Raw genomic sequence first — 20,285 nt, 5'->3', positions numbered from 1 at the left:
ACCGCATCAATACACGCCACTCCAATGACTCCACCCTCTCTGCCACCTCCTTCCCCACTCTCTCTTTCTGTTCCACCTCCGTCTCCCGCTTCCCCTATTTCCCCTCCCCCTGTCCCTCATCCTTCTCCCGTTTCTGCTCCTTCTTCACCCCCTCTGATTCCCCCGCCACCACCCTCGCGCCTCACAGTGCAATCTCCCGCCCAGGAACCCGACTCCACTGTCGCTCAGCCGCCTGCGTCTTCCAACTCGCCACCAACAGTCACCGCTCGTCCTCCTTCGCCGCCTGCTCGCCGCTCTGGTAGACAAAGACGTGCTCCTGACCGCTACGGATCATGGGCAAAGGCTGCCTGCGAAGATGACGATGTAGACACACCGAAGACCTGGAAACAGCTGCTCCGGTCACCTCACAAGAACCGGTGGCTCAAGGCAGCGGATGAAGAGTACCTGTCACTTCTTGGGATGGAGACCTGGCGCCTCGTCCCCCGGCCCCTAAAGCGGAAGATCATCAAGTCCAAGTGGGTTTTCAAGATAAAACACCGACCTGACAATACCATTCAGAAGCTCAAGGCAAGACTAGTGGCGATGGGGTACACCCAAATTCAGGGTGTGGACTACGGCGAAGTCTTTGCCCCAACCCTCCGACTCGAAACTCTCCGGCTGATTCTCAGTTTGCTGGCCATCAAGAAATGGAAAGGTCGTCAGGTTGATTTCAAGACGGCTTTCCTCAATGGCCGCCTACAGGAACCTGTCTACATGGAACAACCGCCGGGTTTCGAAGACCCCCACCATCCGGATTGGGTCTGCGAGGTCCAGCGCTCAATCTACGGCCTCAAGCAATCCCCTCGTGAATGGAACATCGAGTTACATCGCGGTCTCCTGGACTCCGGTCTCACACAGTCCAGGTACGATCCAACACTTTACTATGCTGTGAAGAATGGATCTTTGGCGGGTGCTGTCACCGTCCATGTAGATGATCTGGCAATTGTGGGTGAGCCAGATTTCGTCGACCCGCTAATTGCATCTCTCGGAAAGCGTTTCAAGATCGCAGCGGACGAAGAGCTTCAACATTTCCTATCGATGAAGATCGAGCGGGATGTGGAGAAGAGCACACTCTACATCTTGCAGGCCCACTACATCTCTGCTCTACAGCAGCGCTTCATAACTGGAACTCCAATCACGGTCCGCACCCCCACTGACTCGGCATTCAAGGATCTAGTCCCTCGGCGTGCGACTGACCCTCCATCGTCGGGCCCGTATCCGCAACTGATAGGAGCACTGCTGTGGGCCTCCCAGTGCACACGTCCTGACATTGCATTTGCAGTGAACAGGCTTTCCCAATTTCTGCGCGACCCCTCCGAGGCTCACTGGCAGGCGGCACTTTGTGTGCTCTTTTACCTGGTCTCAACTAAAGAACTTTGACTCCGTCTAGGCGGCTCCCTGACGTGCGCCGGTTTCTCCGACTCCGACTGGGCAGAGGACAGACATGACAGAAAGTCGACGTCTGCCTACACTTACCGTCTGGGCGATGGGGCCATCTCCTGGAAGTCCCGAAAGCAGGCCACCGTGTCTCTCTCAAGCACGGAGGCCAAATACAAAGCCCTCTCAGATGCGTGCAAGGAGGGCCTGTGGCTGAGGTACGTCCTGTCTGAACTCAAGCTTCGACCTCAGTCGGCCATTCCATTGCACGTCGACAATGCCGGGGCGGAGGCTCTGGCCAAAAACCCGGAACATCACGCCCGAACTAAACACATCGACGCCCGGTACCATTTCTCTCGCGAATGCGTCAAGGACGGCAAGATTTTGGTCCTACACGTGTCAACGCGAGACATGTTAGCGGATATGCTCACAAAGCCGCTGTCTAGAGTTCTTCTTGAAGATCACCGGTCCCGTTTTGGCGTAGTCTGAATTTCCTTCTTTCTTTTATCTTCAATCCTCCTTTTTTTTTTCTTTTTGTTTTTCTCTTTTCTTTTTCTCAGGTTCTCAGCAAGGGGGGGTGTTGAGGTGTAGGGTTGTGTGTTTCTTTCCTTTTCTCCTTTTTTTCTGCTTCCAACCTGTCATCTCTCTTTCACATTCTGTGACATGTATGTAGTGTAGTCACCTGAGCAGCAGACTCGTGGAAGGCTCTCTTCCTCATCCTTCCACGAACTCACCGCATCTGTGTTCTGCTGTTCAGGTGAGCTTTTTCTTTTCTCTCTTTGTTTTTCTTCCTTTGTTCTTTCCTCTCTTCTGTTTTGTTTCTGAAATGAATTATCCTTCCACGAACTCACCGCATCTGTGTTCTGCTGTTCAGAGGATGATTCATCTCATCAAATGTATCTCTAAGGCTGACATGGAGATACCAATTTATCTTCAGCAGTACCGGTTGAAGGCAGAGAAGCGACCGACCAAGACGGAGACCTCCTCCACGCAATAGGGACTCTCAGCTCACATAACCATATTGGTTATACTCCTTTCCTCAACAAAAATATCAGCAAGTTGATAGGACCGTTACCTTTAACCATTTTCAATCCGAAGTGGCGCAGAGACACAATGCATTATCATACTGAGAAGAGAGTGAAAGACGAAATTGAACGTTCAAGCTACAAAGGTTTCCCTTTTATCCCAGAATGGCACATGACGTTTACACATTGGACTTGGAATCACCGAGACTTCTTCAAGACCTGCAAAGACGTGTACGGTCTACGTAACTTCGCACCTTTACTCAAGCAACACAAAGAAAACTGCGACCACATCATATAAAAGGATGGTTGCTTCATGGTTGCTTTTTGCTACGACATGATAATGAGGTGGAATACTTTTTCATCCAGAATCTTAGTTGACGGAAAACAAAGAATCCAAGACATTTCAAAGTTGAAAGACAACGTGCTTGCTTCCTGTATCACTCTATCCAGAAACCTGGGCGAGTGGAACTGGGAAAAGAACTATTATGCCCCCGGGTATGCGTACACTACTAGGGATCCTTATACCGGCATTGACTGACAAGTGAAAGGGAATACGGTCTTGAACTCAAACGCTAGTTTTTCAACAATGTACCAAAATCAAAACCAATCAAACCATAACCAAAGTCAACACCATCATTCCTACCAAAATCATTCTAACCAAGCCCAGAATGTACAACACAACGCTCAACTTTCTAATAATCGGAACAAGCAAGAGTATAAGAAGAGACCAAGGTCAGGCTACAAAGGATCTAACTGGATTGACAGTTTTGTGGATAGACGATCCTCATTGAACCCCCCTGCTGGTGCATCTGGATCAGGCACAAAGAAGTAGGCAGAGTTTTTGCTTCATTGTTAAATGGTTTTGGTTTTTTCTGTTGTTACAATTGTTTCTCCCAGTGCCTACCCACTAAGCACCCAAGAACCACATGTTTTCATCATTTATCTGAAAAAATTCACACCGTCCAGTTGTGTTTATTTTGTTTTCTTCCTTTTCCTGATTGTTGTTTTGTGTTATTTTTTGTTCTTTGTCTCTATACCAAAGAGTTTGTTGCATTGGCCAGTCACTGTGGAGTGTGAAATGAACATCCCGTTCTGGGAATACGCGCTGAAAAAAGCTTCACTTGACGAGATATATCGCAACGTGATTATTGGTTTTCATTTTGGTTTTGATCAAGGCATCCCAAATCACAGTATTGGAGAGCTTCCATGGTATACCCCACCAAATCACAAATCTTCTGCATTGGCATCAGAAAAGATATTGGAATCCTTTGCAAAAGAAGTAAAAGTGAGGAGAATGTTTGGCCCATTCAAACATGAAGAGGTGGCTTCAAGATTCAAATTTTTCAGGAGCAGTCCTTTAGGGGCAGTTTTGAACAATGACGGCTCTGTAAGGCCTATTAACGATTTTTCCTTCCCAAGGGGGGACCCCACGGTACCATCATTTAACTCCTTTGTAGATAAGGATGATTTCAATACAACATGGGACAATTTCACGACTGTTTCAAAAAATTTCACATCTCTAGAACGTCCAGTACAACTAGCCCTTTTTGATTGGGAAAAGGCGTACAGACAAATCCCGAAGAAGCGAGAACAATGGCCTTTTCTGCTGGTACTAGACCTCAACGGCGATTTATATGTTATAATTCTGCCCTGACACCCGGATTACTTTTGGTGGAGTGGCAGGTTGCGGCTCTTTTGGACGCCCCGCGGACGCTGTGGTGTTCAAATTGGTACAGGGCCTCAAGACTGTCCAAATCAACAAGTCATCAACTTCAAGATTCCACCCCTCAAGATCAGCCATTTTCAGCTCTTCAAGATCCTCAAGATTCATTCTCTAGATTTCCATCCCCATCCCTTTTCTTTTCATTATTATTTAGTCCTCTTCCTGTTTCTTGGTCCTAACACATGTACTATGTGGGTTTATTATGATGTTTTATTTCTTCACTTTATCCTGTTTGGTTTCCTCTTTAAGCTTTGTTTATTCTTTTCTTCTGCTTGTTGTTTGTTGGGTTTTGTTTTCTTTTCTTTCCTGGTGGTTTTGTTTTGTAGCTAGGGATGTGATGACATGTCCTGTGACATGTCACTCCCCAGAGTCCAAGTTTGAGTCTGAACTTGGAGGATGGGACGGAGGGGACTTGCTCTGATCCAAGAGAAATTTCATCACCTTTTTTCTGATCCGCTGGCAGTATCCCCAGCACTATTCCTGATCCCCTTATCATCATCATCCAATCCTCAACAAACCAACCACCGCCAACGGTATTCCATCCCTGTTGTCTCTCAAAAATACCCCCCCAACGCTATCACTTTTTGATCCACATCTCATTTGCCGGACCACCTCAAGGGCAGCCTCAACAGCACCCATCCCCTCAACGCTCTGCCTACCGCCTGGCACAGTAGGAGTTCCACAACGCATGGAAAGATATCATGCAAGATGAATTCAACCTGGTGAAAATATTCAGATGGGTTGATGACAACCTCTTCCTGAAAGAAACTGACTCAAAGACAACCATGGATCAAATTGTCAAATACTCTACATGTCTAGGTGTGAAAACAAACAAGAAAAAATGCTGCAATTTGTCAGATGAACAGAAATTCATCGGTTTTGTGTGGAATGGAGTGGAAAAAACAGTGAGGCTACCTGAAGACAAACTGGCTAAGAGGATCTCGCAAATTAAACCTTTCTTGGTAGAAGTAAGGTTATTCTTGTTTAATGAGGTCAAAGTCATTGCGGGTCAACTCAATCATGTTTTGTACATGCTACCACAACTAAAATGCTACCTTAAAAGTATTTACAGATGGATGGTCGAGTGGAAACATATCTACGCAAAGAGGGTCTCTCCCGTGGAAGTGATGGAAGATCTGGAATTCTGATTGGAAACCTTGCAGGAATTCAAACAAACACAACTCGTCCCAACAACCATCCCTACAAATATTGAGTGGGTGGGCGACACTTCCACCAGTTTTGGGATTGAAGTGAAGATAGGCCGACTCTCGGCGCAAATCAAACTAAAAAACAAATCAGACCCATTGAAAAAACACCTCAATATCTCTTGGTTAGAAACGGTGGCAATACAAATAGGACTTCTGATGTTGAAACATATGGATCACATACAGAAAGGGTTGAATTTGATAGTTTGGACAGACAACAATACAACTTTAGCATGTATTGAAAACAGGAAATCAAAAGACATTGCTGTCAACGAAGAGTGGAAGAAGATACAAGCATTCCTTTTAGAGGAACAATTAGATATTACAGCAAGACAAGTTAAATCCAAGGACAACGTGGCTGATGCCCTGTTGAGGGGCATAAAGGATACTCATCAAGGAAAGGACAGGGTCTGTTTCAAAGTGCCTGTAGATTTGTCACCATGGATGGATCACGCTTGATGTTTTCCTTACCACCCAATAAATAGTAACCAACCAAAGTATAAACATCAATGTACTTTTTATTTCATCTCAAATAGCGTGTTTTTTATTTTCAATTTTCCTTTTTTGCATCTCTTCTTTTTTACCCCTACTTGACTTTAAATCATGTCAATAATAACAGATGTTGAAGGATGGGAATCAAAAATCAGCCATTTCTTGAAATACGGCTTGTATATCAGAACCCTCATCCCCATCAATAAACGGATCCTGAATGGCTGGAAACTAAACACAGTGACCGGCTATAACAGTGCGGTGAAGAAATTCACTATTTTTCAGATTCAATCAGGAAATACGGAATATGCACTACCAATAACCTCGGATGATCCCAAGGGATTTTGTTTCTGGGAAGGAAGAGATTTGCATGATAACAATAAACAAAAAAATAAACGCAAAGACAATCAAGAAGTATTTATGCGGACTGAAAGCTTGGCACACTCTCCACGGAGAACATTTCCCTTTGGTGTCTAAAAAAAGGATTGAACTTCTTATAAAAACATTGGCAAAGGCAGATGCAAGGCTACCAGCAAGACCGCCAAAACCGGCAATTATGTTGCAACATTTAGTTTGGTTGATTAATAATTTGTCAACTGGATCAGAGGAAGACAAGGCCATAGGAGACCTCGCTATCGTTGCTTTTTGGGGGATGGCCAGAATGGGAGAAGTCACATACGCTGTGGCGGCCAAAACGGTAGTCAGCTTCAATTTTGAGATCAGCCCTCAAGACCCTCAAGCGCAAGACTCAAGCTTCAAGGTTCAACCCTCAAGATTCCCTCAGTTTCTCTCAGATTCCCTTTCTTCCTCATTTCCCACTCACTTCATTTTTACTTCCAACTCCTCCCTCTTCTCACTCACTTATCTTCACATTTCTTGGTCCTAACACAGATTATCTGTGGGTTTATTTTTTATTTTTTATTTGATTTGCTTGTTTTGTTTCTTCTGGCTCTGTTTCCCTCTCTTTGCCTCTCTGTCAAGTTTCTTATTTCTGGATTATTTTCTTCTCTCACTCTTCCATTTATCATGTCTCACATATTTGTCTGTTTTCTGCTTCATTTTTGTGTTGTGTTTTCTTTCTTCTTTTCTGTTGTCTTTGGTGTGTGCGCGCGCACGGCGCGCGAGGAGATGATGACATGCTTGTGACAGGCCTCCAGGAATCCAAGTTCCCGGCGAACTTGGAGGATAGGAGGCCATAGCACCTGTTCTGATCCAAGTCAGGGGTTATCAATTCAAGAATCTTTCCAAGTCCCAAGAATCAGAGTCCCAGAGTCCAATCATCATCCAGAATCCTTTCCCAACAAAACCAACCGCCGCCGAGGATCCAACCCCTGGCGAAACAAATCAAAACCACTTCCCCAACGCTATCATCTCGAATCCCCTACGACTCATCCGGACCTTCCGTGAGGGCAGCTCCCAGAGCACCTTTTCCCCTCCCAGCGCTGCCGCCGGCCTAGCACCAAGCAGAGCTCCATAATGCAAAATAAACAGGGGAACTTGATGATCAGTTCTTGTTACTTACAACAGATTTTAGGAATGGCGAGGTCAGGAAGAAACAATTCACATATTTAAACTTGCAAAATGCAAAGACGGCCACACCTGGTGCCTGGTGTTCCTCAGACTTTAGTACTGCAGAGCACCGGCAACATGTTATGCCCTATTCACCCCGGGTAAACCGGGGTCATGACAGGCATACAGGTTGCACAGTCCTGCATGTCACATAAAAAATTCCCGCGCCCTGTGTCATGCATCATTTGCAGGACTGGCTTTCATGTATGTGAGCTGTAGCTGACAGGTCTGTGAAAGCCTCTGCACAATCACTGTGCATGTGACATTTTGGAGATGTGAGCTGCATGTCATGATCCGGGCAGCTTGTCATGTATATGTGACAGGACCTGCATGACCTGCCATGCATACAGGACCATGCAACCTGTACAGCTCTCATGACCCCAATTTTCCCGGGGTGATTGAAGCGGTAACTAGGAGGTTAATTGAAGCAGGAGGTTTCAAGACTTTGCTTTTTGGTTATTACAAACAAGGCGTAAGACAACATTTAACAAGGGGGACAATGGTCTTGCAAATACAAGCTACGTTAAGACGCGGCGGTTTCAACGGATACCTAGGCCATTCTTTTAGGGTTGGGGGAGCATCACTCCGTTTCGCGTTTGGGAAAAAGGTGGAAGAAATCTGCGATGTGGGGCGATGGAAATCATCTTGCTACAAGCAGACATTACTCAGATTTGGAATTGGCAGAAACCAAGGAGATCCTGAAAGAACTAAACCGGGTGTGGAAAGGACAAAAATGATTAGATTAGGTTGTAGACTCCATAGTGTTGTTGTCTTTTTAGAATGGAGAATTGGGTTTTTGCGCAATAGGCTCAGGCTCACATTATAAAAATTCTCTTCCTGAGATATGGGCTTTTTGCTCTCAAACTATTTCTAATACAACAAATTATCTTTTCTAGTCTAATTGAGAAATATCCCTTCACCAGGCCAGATGGCCAAAAATTTTGGGAAAAGCTATTCTCAATTTTTTCCCGCACTTGGGCTAGCTGAGGATTTACATCCCTAATAGCCCTAGAGGAGATTTACTCCCAATGCACGCACTCAAACAGCGGCGCAGCAGACAAATGTGTAAATTATTTCTATCCTCAACATGAGTACTAGAAACAAAAGGCAGTATCTGCTAAATGGACAGTCCACATTCTGAGTTGGCAGGCAGGTGCCTCTTGCGTGAAACGTAAGCATCTGAAGGAGGGACTTGGGAGTAAGCACTGGATTTGGGTGTGGAAGCTGAGGGCCGTCTTGACCCATTTGACTGGTGTAAAACTTTGAAACCACACCACCATAGCATCCTGTGAGCCAAATGGGCTGCCCAGGTGCCAAATTGAAGTCCTGTATCTGGCCTTAAAACATACATAGGCCACTCATGAGCAACTCTCATGGTTCTGAACCTACAAGCAATGTAAAATGATGCACTCCTGATTCTAGGATCTATCATACAGTTGTACATCTGTGGCAAATGGATGAGAGCTGCACTATCTGATCAGGCCCACCAAAACTTGATCAGATTTCACAACAATCCACATTATTATAACACACAATTATATCAGCTCCAAATGGGCCTCAGTGAAATGAGGGTGGAAGAAGAAAGCAGCAAAACATAAATTGAATATTGATGGGGGGTCTGCACAGACGCTTTTTATAGCACAGAGTAATTGAGTTGAGGTGGAAAAGTTGTTGGAGGATGCTAAAGCTTTGTTTCAATTAATTTCAAGTATGTGCAATATCAATATACAAGAAAGATAAATTATCAAGATGGAATGGCACTTATTAATCTTGCATTCAAGTTTTTACTGGAGAACTTGATCACATCATTGAAAAATGCTTTGAAACCAAGGAATAAATTTGTTTCCCCTCTGAAAGCAAGTATTTCAATATCTTTTCTGACTGAATTCCTGATCCAAAAGCCAAGGAACTTCCAAATCATAGGAGGAATCATGTCATAGGATTTGTGACAGATTGAAGTGAGGAACCGTTCAAATCCTGGTGAATTTGTTTTGAATTCATTGAACAATTCCAGTGCATTTTTGAACAATATTTGATCCCATTTGATCCCACGTTTGATGTTTCTAGGTGGACTGATGATTGCATCAATCAGCTCAACATGCATCAAGCACAGATGTAATAATCTTGTGGGATGATCCTTTTTGTCTTTCATATCTTCCAAAATATTAATTCCAGTCTTTCCTGCCCAAAAACTAAACCATTGTTTGTGAAGACCCCATAAATTTGAATAGCATTTACGCAGCCACTTCCTGGATGAATTTTTGTGACTGATTTTGTCCTTGTTGGGTATTCCCTGATTGACATTAACATAAATTGACCATGTCTCCCTGAAAATCATGGGTGCAGTTTCAGAATTCAACATGATGGTTTTTTTGGGCCCTGTTATTGTTTTTTCAAATAGATTTGCAAGTTTTTCTTGAACAACTGGCATTTCATCTTCAATCTCAAGAAGTTCATGATAAAAATGAAATTCAGCTTTCTTGAAAAGCAGGTTTTTGTTCTGTTTATCATTGTAAGAAGTGCTCAAAGGAACTGTGCTTGAATCTTGTTTGCTTGGTTGAGCCAAGTTCCCGCTTGTTCCACATTCTAGTATTCTTTCTTTTCTTGTTGGAAGAATGGTATCTTTCAATGAGGTTTCAATAGGTCTTTCCCATGAGCTGGTAGCCAGTAAATTCTTGAATTGATGGTGTTTCTCAGTCCGATATTTCAAGGAAGACATTGACAAAGGCACATCCACAAGTCTAACCTTCTTTTGAGCTAACACTTGTCTCAAGTCTAGATCAACTGTATTCAAACCATCACATATTTGGTCTTCATTGTGGTGTTGAGAGGAATGTTCTTCCCAGACTGCAATTTGTTTTCTTTTCATTGGGAGTATTTCAAGCACATGGTTAGGACCCAATTGTTGAATCTGACTTCCCAAATTATACAAATTTGATTTGTCAGGATCCGTTGAAGCCCATTCCAAGGAGCCAGAAGAAGGAATGCCTGATTTCTGATGGTGTGTTGGATACTGAAGTCCAAAGTCCTGAGGAATAGAGGTTTCATGGGTCCGCAAATAATGTGATAAAGAAAGTTGAAGGTCTTTGCCAGCACTTTGGAGCTCTTCAAATCTGGTGTTGGCCTGGATTTGATCACCCTGATCATGTAGGGGACTGCGCTGTAAACTTTGGTTTGGTTCAAAATCCTTCCTCAAGATTTCCTTATTTGGCAAGGCCAACTGGAGCGTGGTGATGGGCGGATGATCATAAGGATGTTCCGGGATTTCTTGACTGGAAAAATTATGCAAAAAGTCATGCATTGCACTACAGGCCAGAAAGATACTGCAAAATCCGAAGAGGCGAGGGTGGTTCATAATGTTCCTATTTTTCAAGACAAAGTGGGTTGGTTTGAAGACCAGTCAGCCGGAGCACTGTTCTTATTGTTCACCAACCGTGAGTAATGTAGGATCTGATCTAGGTCCGATCCTTTGTGACAAGTTACAGTCGTAACAAAAAGGCTCGTAGGAAAGATTCAAACTCCGGACCGGAGTTTTCCATCGGGTTCCGGTCTGTTCCGGTTGTGCTACACCACGGCTCGCCCTACCCTGGGCAGTTTGTGCAAGCTCCTTGATCGGAGGACTTTCAAGGAGTCACAACGTCTTGATACACCTCCAATGAGGCTCCGATCAAGGGGCTTGGGTTAACCCCTGCAGGACCGTCGGCGTCTGTCGGCGTCCTGCAAGGATCTCTGCTGTTCTCTTGTTTCTTTGCTGTACGTTTCATCAGCTGCACTTTGTTCCAATTACACGCTTGAATGACACAGCCTCACGGACCCAGGATCTCTTTTTTGTCTTTGCCGGACGTGTGATCGTGGTGCCGCCTTGATAAGACGCGCTTGTAGCAGCTTGTAGCCCACGTGGACTTTCTTCTAAATGCATGCTTAAATGATACACAATGCAGTGGAGAGAGATTTTTCTGACCAGTCTTGAACTGGCTAACATCTTCTGTTGTTTAGTATGAAATCGAGCCAAAAACTTATGCATGAGGAGTAACACAAATGATTGCATGAATAAGAACCAGAAAAAAAACAACCCTTGCCTTGGGAAGGCAAAAACCAACGACAATCTCACAAGAAAACGCATAAAAAAAGAAGAGAGGAACGAAGGAAGATGATTAGTTGAATTGGTTGAGCAGAAACTCGATCAAGAACGATTCTTGGACAGTTTTATCGATTTTGGTGAGGTTACGGTCTGAATAAGCGGCAAGGACTTTCAAGGTATCTTTCAATTCGAGGAGATGATTAGGCGGAAGAGTCTTACTCTTTTTGGCGAGCGGATTGTTTGGCGGCAGGTCTGGCTCGGATGGATCCTGAATAGGATCGAGGTCGGATGATGCGGACGGGGGGGTAAGCAGTTGGCTGAAGGAGTTGGATTTGAAGATCAAAAAGAGCAGTTTCTGTGCAACCGAGCTCGAGCGATTGACGGCGTTCCAACTCTTGACATGTTTGAGCAACCTAACGAGCTCGGTGGAGGAGAGGTTTTGGATGATGTTATCGATGTCTGGGGAGCCGGTAACCGAACCCTCGCGGTCGAGCGTGCCGAACTCGTCCATGCCGGGCTCGCCCTCGGCCCGCTCGAGGTCCGTGAACAGTCGCAGGAGTCGGGCGGGCTTGTCGAGCTTGAGCAATAGTCTGATCACCGCGCCAAAGTCTTTGACCCGGACGAAGTTTTCCAGGTCTTGGTTGATCTCCGCCTCCCGCTCCTTCATCTCGATCTTCTTCGACTCGATCTCTCCTGTCACGTCTCGCCAATAGATCAGCCGCGAGTCCGCGCCCGCCGAAAGCATCTGGGTGCCCGCCTCATCGACCAGATCCAAGGCCCAGATCTTGCCCTCATGGCTGTCGCTGATCGCCTTCATCTTCCGCGTCGGCCCCTCGAACCCATCCTCTTCTTCATCTTCATCCCCCAACGTGGCCACACATACTTGGGTCTTGATGTCCCAGAGTTTCAGTAAACAGTCCGAGGAGGCTGAGATGATCTGTTGGCCGAAGTTGATGAAATCTAGACGAAGGATCGAGTTCGAGTGGCCCTCGAAAGTCTTTAAACAACTCCCAAAGCCATCCGCTCTCTCCTCGGCCTCCGACGCTTTCGAGGGTTTCCGATCGGTCGACCAGAGCTTGATTGTACAGTCTCCGGACCCGGTGATCACATAGGGGTCATGTCTCGAGAACTTGATCGACCAGATCCCGCGCCCATGTCCCTTGAGGATCGCCAACAGCTTCAAGGATGTGCCCATCTTGGCCGAATGATCAACCGAGAATAACTTGCCCAACTTATCCTGTGATCCGGAGCCCAATAGTGAGCAGTCGGCGGAAAAGTCGATCGAGTTAATATCTTTGTCGTGGATTTGCATCGTCAATAGCGATTTCAGTTTCAAAGGCTGGTCCCCCGTCTCAGCCTCGACATCTGCAGTCGCCGAAACTGTGCTCGACAGATCCCATAGCTTCACCGTGCGGTCCTGGGAAGCAGTTGCCAGTAGTGTCGTCGGTTGACCCTTAGAATCCGTAAATTCTGCAACACTCAGGGCGCCTAAGCTTTGAACATGTCCCTCACAGCTAGCGACAGTCTTCCACGTTGTCTTCCTTCCGGTTTTGGAGTTACTTGGATCAACTTTGGAGAAACACTTCCATACCCGGGCCGATCTATCCTTCGAGCCACTGACAAACCAACTCTGATCCTTAGATTTCGCCAGACAGAGCACAATATCACTATGGCCTGGTAGTAATCGGCAGTCGTTCTCATTCTCCCCTAGACTAAGAATCCGAACGAGTGGGGAATTGGTAGCCACGGCCAGGTGGCTGGGCTGGTCATTGGAGGGGTCTGATCTGAGAAGTGAGATGTCTATGATCTCGTCGTGTGATCCAACGACTTGTTGGACTAATTCAAGACTGGGCAAGGTGAATAAACTGAAGGTTTGGTCGGTTTTATTGACCAAAAGGGTATTGCTCACTGGATCAAATCTGTTTGAACAGGAGTCAGATTTAAAGCGATCAATCAAGACTGAGAAGGCCTTTGGAGGGCTCACCTGGTGTCAGATATGCCAACATGAACGAGGTCTTTGTTGGGGAAATCTTGATGATTCTCCTCAGAATCCACTTGAGCCCCAGACTCGAGATTCCAAAGCCTAATGAGACCTTTTTCTCCTGCCGTATAGATAAGAGGTGAATGATCGATTTTCAGCTGTGAATCGGAACGAGCAGCCTTTGATGATTTCTTGGATTTCTTTTTAGATGGTTGCTGCGGTTCTTGGTCGTCGGAGGGGTAGATGAGGCCGATAGACTCGATGGATTCATAGATCGGTATCGTCTTCAAAATCTGAGTTCCGTTTGGGGCGGACTCGGCTAGATTCCAGACGATCAAGACTTTATCACGACTGCCGGAGACCAACCTCTGGCCATCGCGAGTGATCCCGAGACCACGGACGATCGACACGTGTCCGTCTTCCAAATTTGCGACAAGGTCCTTAGTGGTCAGGTCCCAGAGTTTGATGCGAGAGTCACCAGCCCCGACGGCGAGTCTAGCCCGGCTGGATTCGAGATGGATGTCGAAGCTAATGGCGGAGATAATACCGCCGTGACCTTTGAAGACGTGTGTACAATGACCAGCACGTCCATCCCACACCCGGACCACACCTGCCGTATCTCCGGTGGCAAAAAGACGGCCCGTGGTATCACTTGTCGACACCGATATCGGCGCCTCATGGGCTCGTGCAGTCGTCCGCAGAAGTTCGACTTGAAGAGGTGAATCGGGATCGCCATTCAGTTCGACCGAGTATATCCTGATTGACAGAGACCGGTAGGCGATCAAGAGGAATGTCGTCGGTTGGGCGGTCGGACAGCTAGTAGTACAACAGAGCGAGGTAACAGATGATGAATCCTAGGTCCTTTAAGTTAAATGGTGAAGACGTATGGATTGAATTTTTTGGTTGATCAAGAAGCCGATGGGGATATAAATTTTGAGATAAGGGCCAGCAGATTGGATTAGTAAGGGCAAACAGAGGAGGTCGTAGGTGTAAGATGATAGGAAAGGAGATGCTGACGCCATCGATTGTCCAGAGTTTCTTAGCTGTTTTGAGGTCGGAGATGATTGTCAGTTGGTCGAGGGTCGAGAATAGGAGTCTTGAACCAGCTGAGATGGCGGCTTCTCCATTCGTGTGAATTGGTTCCCAAGATCGAAATGGTTTGTAACTGGTCGACCAAAGTATTCAGTATCGGTTGGGTTGGGGGGAAAGAGAAGGGAAACTGCTGACCTGGTCTTGAGTTTCGAAGTCTTTGAGCCTGACGCCTGGTTGTTGGCCATCGTATTCTTGGCTGGTGGTGATAGATGAAGAGTTTTCTGCAATTTTTTCGTGTGCTCATGTGAGCTTGGGTCTATGCAAAATGAATTTCGTATTCAAAATGAAACCCTCAAAGCCCCACTCGAACGGAAGGGGGGTTCACATTTAGGACTTTATAATACTCACCGACAAGCACTTTCTGGCACTCTCACTCCCGGGCTCCTCTCCTTCCTCACCGAGATTGGAGACCCGGGAACGACACGTGACCGCCGCCGGACTGTTTTGTGCAGATCCCGTGGCCTTTTTAAGGTGACTCACAACCTGCCCCCTGGTCTCCCTGTGAGGACCCCTGCCTTCAATTAGGGCACCGGACCTTGTTTTTCCAGCCTATGACGACAAGTTTTTCTTGAGGCCTGCTTTTCCGTTTTTAACCCACTTCTGAAAACCATCCCAGCCAAAATTATGTTGTGTTGCGTGTACAGCCCCTTGACAGGTATCTCTGAACCCCCAAAAGCTCATTCCAGAAGCCCAACCAACAGACTTGAAGTCATGACACCAGGAAAAAAAAGTATTCACTTGATGGCAAGCAACATGATGCAGCTTTGTTTTCAGCTCTAACACTGCTCCAGTGCTGCTCCTCTCCACCAGCACATCTATGGCTCACATGACAGGTGTTGGGATCAATCATCAAAGCACTCAATGTGACAAAACCAGATGATGCTCAGCTTTGGCCCTGGCCCAGCTGATGCTCTGCTTTTACCCTGGCTCAGCTGATGCTCAGTTTTTGCCCTGGCCCAGCTGATGCTCAGCTTTGGCACAGGTCACCTGATGATCATCTTTGGCCCTGGCACAGCTGATGCTCAGCCTTGGCCATGGCTCAGCTGATGCTCAGCCTTGGCCATGGCTATGCTGATGCTCAGCCTTGGCCATGGCTCAGCTGATGCTCAGCCTTGGCCATGGCTCAGCTGATGCTCAGCCTTGGCCATGGCTCAGCTGATGCTCAGCCTTGGCCATGGCTCAGCTGATGCTCAGCCTTGGCCATGGCTCAGCTGATGCTCAGCCTTGGCCATGGCTCAGCTGATGCTCAGCCTTGGCCATGGCTCAGCTGATGCTCAGCCTTGGCCTTGGCTCAGCTGATTCTCAGCCTTGGCTGTGGCTCAGGTGATGCTCAGCAGATGGTGGGTAGCTGGCTGGAGCTGGTGTGATGTCACTTGTCATCAACTGACTATTTTATTTTCCTGGTGTGAGGATTTGACTATGGACAAGTAAATGACTGTAGAATAATGAATATCATAAAATAAAAAGTATTTGGAGAATTAAAAAAATTGTAAATTTTCTTTCATTAAATGACGATTTTGGAAAATCTTTAATACTATTCCAAAAAAACTACATATAACTAAAGAAATGGCCTCTGGGGGCCAAACAACCCAGTACAAATATCTTTGATGCAAGTAATGCCAGTGTCAGTATGCAAGTAACGCCGGTGTTGATGCTCTGCTTTTGTATTAACCACACTCTTACTCCACATGGTCATGAGCAGAACCTTCAACCCTTCAACCTATGGCCCAGAGGCCATTTCTTTAGTTATATGTAAATATTCATTATTCTACATTCATTTTACACACCCATTGTCCAATCCTCATGACTTCAAGTCTGTTGGATGGGCTTCTGGAATGAGCTTTTGGGGGCTCAGATATATCTGTCAAGGGACTGTACAGCTCCTTTGCTTGCTCCTGCTCCCGAGTACGCAGGACTGTGAGGTTCAGCACGCTCCAATTCCAAGCTGAGACCAATGCGGTCGCTCTTGGAGTTCACAGCATAACGGAGATTCCAGCAAATGCAGTCAAGAAATCGAGTCCAGTGAATACAGAAACGAGCGTACACAAAAGGAGTAATCAAGCAAACGGAAAGAAAGGGAAAAACAACGATTTAGCTAAGCAAGTCCGCCATTGACTGGGTTAGTCTTCCAGGAGTCCAGTACATGCATACCATTAGTGAATAGGGGGATTGCTGCAGATGGATATGGAATTGTGTGAAGATTGCGGGATATGACAAGATTTGTAGATCAGGGTGAAAGACTGGAAAGGTCGAAGTGGTCAACACTTCAGTGGTATGAAATGGAAGATCAGAAATGCAACATGTAAGATCATTTTGCTGGGTGTTAAGCTATTGCAGGGCACATAACCGCAAGTTCAGCTGGAAAGTGCAAAGGATTTTGCGGTACAGTACTTGTGGTTGAGTGGTTTCAGGCGAGGAAGGTAGGAACGCAGTTAGGGGGTGGAAGATGGGGATTGTAGAAAGGATGATCTAAAGCCGCAGCGTCGTACGTGACAGCGGAGATTTCCAGTGGATCCCACGAATTCTTCCTATCGTAGTCCCGCAAATCATTCTCGCCAGTGGTCATGTGGTTCGTGCTATAAGAATAGCTGCTGATCGGGGCCAAGGTTGATACCGTGGGAGAATCCACGGGGGAGGATAGACTGGAGCGTTGATTCCCATCCTGGTGCTCTTCAGCTGGTGATTTGAGGGAGTCTATAACTGAGGGATTCTCGGTGTCTAGTAAGTTATACATTATGTTTGACATTTTGCTATATGCTGCTGCTGTGTGAATTCTAAGATATTAAATAGTGTGAAATGTGCATTAGCATGATTAATGTGAAGATCCTCTGCAAATAATTATATAAGTGCTTACTCAGAAGCCAGATCGTCCAAAACCGCAATTGCCAAAAGAATGTTGTCACGTCTCACTTGATTTTCATGAGGACTAATCAACTTTCTCTGTTTCCTGATGGAACAAGCTAATACAACGACCGTCGAAATAAGGTCAGTCGGTAACCAATAAAACCCCGCCATTAACAGCTTCCGAAGTCGCAGTTTGTTGATTGCTTGGATTGTCGAAATCGCAAACTCGACACATCTATTGATGTGCGGGTTGATGTTGAGCGTCTTGCGGTCTGGTTGATCGTCTTGGTAATGAAATAATGTTTGGTGTATCAAAAGCTGGAATCTTTGATAGCAACTTTCAACCGAACATTGCAAAAAGTGTAAGCGGTGTAATGTGATTTCAAAAGATGGAAGGTAGCTCACGTCATGGCAGTCACCGAAAACATCAACATTTCCGCAGAGCTTTCGATATCGGGCCGTTTGAAAATCGCAGGCACTTTGTCGAACAATTTGCAAGCATTGACATCCAGCTGGTCGACCAGTCCTTTCAAGGATTTGATCGATCCAGCTCCCTTGGAAGCTTTCGTACTAGCTTGCATTTGGAGTAGAAGGGGTAGCATGGACCGGAGATGACCGAGTTGCAACAGCAATACTCTTACTCCATCAAATGCGACACAGGCATCGTGAATTGCGGGACTGATGGTCGAATATGGATTCACAAATATGCCTAGCAGATCACCGCGCTCGACATGAGCGGGCTCTACAGTGTCAGAGCAGTCAGCGAATTGACATCGGCCATCAATATGTCATCCAGAGAATAATCTAATCCTGGAGGATTACTGAGAATAGGGACCACTGACCAAGATCGAAGTCATCCTGGTGTAAAAGAGGCGACCTGTTCAATGCATTGCTCACTCTGTGATTGAGTTCGTACAGCTGGAAGAAAGCCTGACGCCGTAGATAGTCCTGAAGAGGATCAGCGTTCCACAGATAGTGCACTTCACGATGAGCACCGCATTCCTGACCAAGAAAAAAGGGTAATATCAGCAACAGCACACCTTTTTGAGAGATGCGAGAGGTTCGCAATTGATTTTACTTACTTGTGCACGTAGCAGACCCTGCTCAGCCAACAACCAGGTGGCCGTAGGTTGAAGTGCACCAAGTGAGGCAATTGTTAGCAGTACAAAAGCCTGCAAGTGGAGAAGGCTAGTGCGATCGTAGCCAGGTTGGAACAGGCCTATATAACCAGCGTAACCATAAGGCATGCCGGCAAACTGTCGGCAGGGCTGTGGCCTGCCGCTCAAGTCAAATTGAAGCCTAGGATCCATTGACCATCTGCTGGCGATGGAAAACATTATCAGACAAAGAGATCTGAAAGTACGGTCGGTCTCCGCAAGTCCAGATTTATGAAGATGATAAAACGTTGCCGGATGTACGATTGGGACGAGTGGGTGGAAATGCTGAAAGTAAATCTTGAGAAGATCAAGCTCCAAATCAGGCTCTGGGTAGAAACATCTCGTACTCGAAACATATTCCTCATAGCGAAGGCGAAGGTATTCATCAACCGGATGTAGCGCGCCAACACCCCAAGAAGGCGTTACGGGAATTCCAAATGCTGCTGGATCAACTATGCTTAAGCCGGAGTTGGGGCCGATATACTGGTCTGGTGATATGGTCACACCGATACATTTGGACATCGGCTGGCTCTTATCCGACCGAGTCCAATGATTGCGGGTGACAGGGGGGTTGGTAGCTTCCACGCCGTGAATCTCGGCAATAACGGCCGAAAGCTGGGATTGATACGGGTGTTGTGCACTAGTTTGAGCAGAGCGAATTACTGAGTGAGATGATGATTCAGCGGGCGATTGAGCGGCAAGTTTGAGTGCGCCTCTGGACTGTGACACGAGCTTATTGGGATCCGGCAAGTCGTTGAGGTCTAGTGTGGGGTCCACCGCGTGGAGAAGTCGCTCCAAAGATCTGATACGAGCTGTCAGCTGATCTAAATCTCTATAGAAGTTTTGATAAATGATATATAAGTGCTAGGTCAATGCTGTGCCTATTTTTTTCGTGGGGAAAAACGGGTATATACTTGACTGTTGGAGGTCTCGCCTGGAGGCTCCCCGGGTTGGCAAACGTGCACGACACACCAAGCCTGGCGCAATTATTACAGCCGTCATTCTGAAGAGGATAAGAGCAGATGAGCGAAGCTGAGCAGTGAGTTGAAACAGAAAGATATTGGACTTACTTCAAGGACACACTTCACTTTACTAATCCTGCATCGATCGCAACTACGAGGGATTCCTGTAACGATGGAAAGGCATGAAGTGAGTTCCCGGCCCGGGTTCAGCTTAGCCGAACAACTTACGATATCTGCGCCGTTTTGGCTGGTCTTGAACCGGCTGATCTGCGTTGAAACTCATCTCTGGCCGGCCTTGCATACATTCATACATGCACGAAGATATCGGAAGATGCGGGAGCCTCCAGCCACATGGCATACACCCCGGCGCGCAAATCGGGGCTGCGACAGCTGGCCCGGGGGGCGGGACGGGGGTGGCTATGTCCCCCGTTCGGGGGGACCTCGGGGGTAACGTTTCGGTCCAGACAAGCAGAGACTGAGAGCACAGGCGTTTTCACTGAATCACAACTGGATCATTCGCAGCTGGCAGACACCTCCTCCGACCTCCATGAACCATCTGCCATCGACCTTAACACAAGTTCCAGCCTGCGTGCGGGCGTGCAGCATTTGGCTGGTCGCGAAGCGACCCCAACCGGACAGAAGGCCTTGCATACTAAAACCCCTTTCTGGCGTGAGCCAGGCCCAGATCCAAGGTTTTGGTGGGAGCAGCCTTGTTCTGCCTTGTTTCCGTCGGCGTCACCG

The 20,285-nt window shown here is 46.6% G+C and overlaps 2 protein-coding genes across 2 annotated transcripts; both read right to left on the bottom strand.

Annotated features, from left to right (window-relative positions):
- Positions 1 to 11,581: 11,581 nt before the first annotated feature.
- On the bottom strand, positions 11,582 to 12,820 carry PtA15_12A252 (uncharacterized protein; the record flags this gene model as incomplete). The annotated part of the gene is made up of 1 exon (XM_053161842.1): positions 11,582 to 12,820. The coding sequence occupies one exon, from the start codon at positions 12,818 to 12,820 to the stop codon at positions 11,582 to 11,584; it is 1,239 nt and encodes a 412-aa protein (XP_053025819.1).
- Positions 12,821 to 16,988: 4,168 nt separating this feature from the next.
- Positions 16,989 to 19,857, bottom strand: PtA15_12A251 (uncharacterized protein; the record flags this gene model as incomplete). Its single annotated transcript, XM_053161841.1, has 8 exons — positions 16,989 to 17,355; positions 17,436 to 17,762; positions 17,831 to 18,167; positions 18,268 to 18,427; positions 18,508 to 19,414; positions 19,497 to 19,585; positions 19,653 to 19,708; positions 19,773 to 19,857. The coding sequence occupies 8 exons, from the start codon at positions 19,855 to 19,857 to the stop codon at positions 16,989 to 16,991; spliced, it is 2,328 nt and encodes a 775-aa protein (XP_053025818.1).
- Between the last annotated feature and the right edge of the window lie 428 nt (positions 19,858 to 20,285).

This window comes from Puccinia triticina, chromosome 12A (genome assembly GCF_026914185.1).
Source record: "Puccinia triticina chromosome 12A, complete sequence".
Classification (NCBI taxonomy): Eukaryota; Fungi; Basidiomycota; class Pucciniomycetes; order Pucciniales; family Pucciniaceae; genus Puccinia; species Puccinia triticina.
This window is presented reverse-complemented; position numbering and strand designations above follow the sequence as displayed.